The 5,561-nt window shown below is 30.3% G+C and overlaps 1 protein-coding gene across 1 annotated transcript; it reads left to right on the top strand.

The window, feature by feature from the left end:
• The first annotated feature begins 2,650 nt into the window (after positions 1–2,650).
• On the top strand, positions 2,651–3,822 carry LOC100159984 (COP9 signalosome complex subunit 7-like). Its single transcript, NM_001162608.1, is given in 2 exon segments — positions 2,651–2,847; positions 2,911–3,822. Coding segments are annotated over 2 exon segments (699 nt in total). The 5' UTR covers positions 2,651–2,780; the 3' UTR covers positions 3,543–3,822.
• The last annotated feature ends 1,739 nt before the right edge of the window (positions 3,823–5,561 follow it).

Raw genomic sequence — 5,561 nt, 5'->3', positions numbered from 1 at the left:
AGGTCGTCCTCCATATTGACGAAAACCGTAAGATTTTGATGGAATTATCTTAAAAGCTTAAAGTCGGTCCCTTTCGAATGATTAATCTGGTTGACGATACACTATTGACGGAAGAGAATGCCTGAAAATAAATTGCAAAACGGAAGGCAAATAAATAATTCAGTAATTCCACTTCGGTATCGGTGATCACCGATTTATATGTAAATTGTAATCACTGATCAGTGGTCGTATACTCGTTTAATATATTATCACTTGTATTTCATCGATGTGAAGAAAAAATAAAATTCTATTTTATTCCTATACCGCGGTTGCAGACCGATGAAACTACAATGTTCTAAACCACAGAACCACGATTATTGAAGAACAATGATTATAATATATTCCATCAATCCATAATATAAATTGAGGCGACTCGACTATACAGGGTGTTCCGCGAGGATTTATCCATTGGGATGTCTCCTGAGATAATAAATATATTATCATTTATCATAAATGATATAAAATATGATAAATCTGTTTTTTTTTTTATTAGACTCACAGAGACACGGACTACACGTCATATTTTATTTTTTAATTTAATTAAATTTTTTGGTAAAAAGTCAAAAAAGTTATTTTTTTATTTTTATTTTTGAAACAATTGAACATGACCATTTTATAGTTTATTTTTGTAAAAATGTTGACATTTCAACATTTTATTTTCATTAATCTCATATTCTCATGATTTTTAATAATTTTTTTAGTTTAAAGGTAAAACGGCAAATAAACGGTTTTTGTCCGGGCGGCGAACCCCCCTCTACGGCTAATTGGTATATCCTCACGGGACACCCTGTATATACTATATTATATCCGTGATAGAACTTACAACAGAACAGCTGATAGATTTGCTTACATTTTGCCGGAGGCTCGGCATGATGTTGTAATCGTTTTTTCTAAATATCATTTTCTTATTTACTTATAAACATTTTTATAATTTTATGTATGCAATATTTACTTATAAACATTTTTATAATTTTATGTATGCAATATGCACCATAGACCTTAGTATACTACTATTACTACTTATTCATAGGCGCAACTACACCTCTAAAACGTTTGGTTGTTGTATAATTTTTTATATTTTAAAAACAAATAATTGGTGGTATTTCACTATAATAATGATAGTTAAACCTAAAAAACAAGGGGTGCTAAATTATAACTTGGGGGTGCTAAGACATTTTTGCAATCCCCCCCCCCTCCACCAATTGGGTATAAGGTCTACGAGCTAAGATATATATATAGTTTAGATATAGCTAATCTCTTGACTAAATAAACAGAAATAAACAGGCATGTCAGCTAAAATTTCATTTTCGCTATGGTCGCGCATGTTCCCCAGACATGGAAAGAATAATATAAAATTAATAATGTAGATTATTATTTTAATAGCTTACAATATTTTAGCGTTTATTCTAAGTCTGGGGAACATTTTAACACAATTTTATGCGCAGCGTAACGAGCTGCAAGCCCAGATTAAGAATTAATTGGGCCCCGGGACACCATACACTTAGTGGGCCCCCTTTCAAATATAACTTGAAAAAATTGTATCTCTAAATTTTTACGACTGTATTAAATTGTATTATTAAGTACTAAATAACCATTTACAATCGTCAATCATGGATAATAAAGTTTGTAGTTGATGTAGTTCACAACTCTCATTTTATAAACATTTTTATATTTATTATAATTTAAACATTTTTCATGATATAAAATTAAGAACATTTTTGTTTTATAATTACTATTAAAACTAAAATTATTTAATTTTTTTGAAAACTTCTGTACGCATTACAAAATGAATATTTTGGGGATAAAAATAGGCCCTCAAAATCAATGGACCCCGGGACCGTGCCCCTTCTGACCCCCCCCCCCTTAATCCGGGCTTGACGAACTGACATGCCAGTTTATTTAGTCATGTCTAACCTTAGTCTGTGGTATAGACGTATAGTACACTATTATACTGGATGTTAATACGTTATTTAGTATTAATTACTCATTATAGTAAGTTATCATCATGATGTAAAGAAGTCTTCTCTAAATCGTGGTGGTTAGCATAATTAATAAAATTAAAATTGATTTCTTCTTCTTAAAGTTTCTATTCGTTTCAAATGTTGGAAATCATCATAGACCAGCGCCCCACACTCCGGCCAACTAGCTACGTGACATATGAATGGCCATTGGCCAGTACGGCTTTAGATAGTGTGGTTGCCTAACGAAACGAGAAAAAGTTGGTCCTGAATGTTCTAAACAAAATACCTAAGATCGGGGGTATCCAAACTTTTATTATTTAAGGGCCACAAAAAAATCAAATGATCTTAGGTTCATAGATCGATCTCAGCAGATTTATATAATAACCATGAACTAAGAAGTACCAACTCTTAGTTGGTTCTAACTTTCTAAGCATAGATAATAAATCTATGGTTGTAAGTTCCAAAATAATATCGATATATTTAATATTATTATAACCATAAACATAATAATATATTATAATTATAATAATAATAGATGATATTATAATCTATTATGTCTATGAAAACTGTGATGGCCGGCCATAGATAGGAACCTTTATCAATTGTGAATGCCGAATAGAGATTAGTGATTACGCCAATACGCCATTGGCAATTGAGATGAATAAATAATAATTCTAACTTTAAAGTTAATTTTATATTAACTATACCTATTGTATTCCTTGTAATAATCACCAGTTTGTACTAAAGTCTTAAGTTTATAAATTCTAACTTCTTTTTGCAATGTCTCAAGAAAAAGTAATTGAAAAACCTCTGCAACAGTTTGTTGTACAAGCTCAAAAATTAGAAGGTGACAGCTTAGTGGAAGTTATTAAACAAGCGTTGGATTGTGTTGACACATTTGTGTTTGCAGAACTCTTAGAATGCCCCAACGTTATTGCACTGGAGACCACACCTCATGCACCATACCTACATGCATTACGTATGTTTTCACAAGGTACGTATTTGGATTATTTGGACAAAAAAGAATATTTGCCAGAACTCAGTGAACCCCAGATGAAAAAACTGCAATACTTAACAATTGTTACATTAGCCAATAAAATGAAAAGAATACCCTATGATGTTCTTTTGAAAGAGTTGAATGTTGATAATGTCAGGGACTTGGAGGACCTAATCATTGAAGCGATCTATTCTAACGTGGTTTCTGGCGAACTTGACCAACAGAGTGATTATCTGGAAGTAGATTGGACAGTTGGCAGGGACGTTGGATCTAACGATATTGACAACATGATAGACACATTACAGCAGTGGTGTGATTCATGTGAGAATGTTCTTTCTACAGTTCAAGCTCGTATTGTTGATGCTAATCGAACTAAACAAGATGTACTGAAACACCGTGCTGCTGTCGACAATGAAGTTGCTAGCGTGAAAAAAGCAATTAGAACCCAAATACAAGATGAAGAAATGTCAGTGGATACTAGCGGTCCTACAAAAAAAAGTGTTAAAGGAATAAAACCTAGCGGAGCTAAATTTTGGAACAAGTAAATAACTGCACATACCTAATAATAATTCACACATTACATTCATTTATAATGATTACGATTATGATTTTTTTTTTTTTATGTACGAAATGGTTTTAATGTGTATAATTGAGCAGACTTAAGCCATTAGTATAATATAATATTTTTCGTAATAGGTAATCTTTTTTATTTAATTTTGTGGTAGATGTAGGTACAGGATATACAAAAATTAAGTTTTAGATGTATGATGTACCTCCAACCTATCATAATCTTTATACTAATAAAGATTTTTTTTTTATTATAAATAGCGTTTATTATGATTATTATTTACAAACTCTACTAAATGTTTTATCAGCAAGTATGATGAGTTACGATATTTTATTGAATTATTTACAAATACTTACTAGAATACTCACATTAATAAAAATCCACTCTGCAGTGTGAGTCAGTGTGACCCAACTAGAGAATCATTATTAGTGTAGATCTGTAGGCCAAATTATTTTGATATTTTCATTTCTGAGAGTGAGAAGAAGGATAATTATTTATCTAACAGGATGCTATGAGTTTAATTTATTATAGATTGATGAGTATTGTGTTTTAGCTATTTAATTATTTAAGGTTGGTATTTTAAGTCTTAATAAAGTTAAAATTAATAGCTATTCATCACGATGACTGTGTTAAATAATTTATGCAGATAAACTGAAATGCTTGGAGGGTTGGCCCATAGACAAGAATACTACTGGTTTGGCCGCATCACACATCACTGAATTCTAGTAAAACACGTTAGATTAAATTGATATGTACATGAAATGTGTATTGTAAGTTAATTTGATATGGGATGTGTTATTTTAATAGTGGTCTGAGGAGAAATAATCTGTAGTTACCGTTTTTAATTTGTGTTAGACATGGGCTCCAGCCTCCAGTCCTCGATTTTTTACTTAATTCACTGTTGGTATTATTTTTTTATAGATTCTAGATTTCATTGTAAAAAGAGGTTATATTTGTATGGATTTTGAATCTTAACTTATTTATTTTAATTTTCTAGCTATTAGTTAGTTATGAATGTATCATATTAAAGTGATGTCTCTAACCTTTTGCCAGCTGTGACCATCTTGTGAGGTACAGATATGCGGTTATTAGAGTGTCAGCATATGGAGGCATAAAATATTTTTGGGATATTATGAGTGAATACGGAATAGAGAATAGATGCAATATCACTTAACCTTACTTAATTTTTTAACAATTTAACCATTCATCTATATCAACTTTACTATTTTTTTTTTATTTATTACTACACTTAATAAATTAATAATAACTATGTTACATTGTTAATACAACTGAATGTATATAATATCTCGAAATCAAACTCAAAAGAAAAGAAACATTACATTTAAAATTACTAGAGTATCTATTACTTTGCACTTAATAAACAACACTGTTAATTGTTATTAGGATCAATAATGAAACTTATATTATTTCAATAATTATTTATGCAGTGATACTTACACATTATTCAGAAGCTTACTCGGTAGCCAATTTTGGCGCAGAGTAATGGTTTTTCTACACAGGAGATATACAGATGTTAGAATTCAGTGGGGATGATAGATGGGTGTTGTATGGTCACTGCCAAGTAGTGTACGTATGGTCAATTACTTTAATAGAGTATACATGTTACTTGTATTATTTATTTTTGTATTGATGAAAAACTAATAAACGGAAAAATCAATAGGTACAATAAATATTTTACAACAATTTTATTGTTATTTGTTAGGTACCTAATAACAAAGTCAATAAGTAAAAGAAATTACAAAATACATAATATAATAAAGTGCAAAACAAATGTATATTGAATATTCTAATAACCTAACACCATATTTTAAAAAAATATTTATATTTTACATTATAAAAACTATAAACACTTGAAATGATTTAATAACATTTAAGAGGACCTTATACCCGCATGTGTTGTTTCCGTCTTACAAGTGCGTAACATAGCAAATTGTACGCTCAGCAGAACACGTGTAGGTCGTTAGTTTAAAAATTA

The sequence above is a fragment of the Acyrthosiphon pisum genome, chromosome A1 (genome assembly GCF_005508785.2).
Source record: "Acyrthosiphon pisum isolate AL4f chromosome A1, pea_aphid_22Mar2018_4r6ur, whole genome shotgun sequence".
In the NCBI taxonomy this organism is placed as follows: Eukaryota; Metazoa; Arthropoda; class Insecta; order Hemiptera; family Aphididae; genus Acyrthosiphon; species Acyrthosiphon pisum.
Note: the sequence above shows the minus strand (reverse complement) of the source record. Positions and strands in the feature narration are given on the sequence as shown.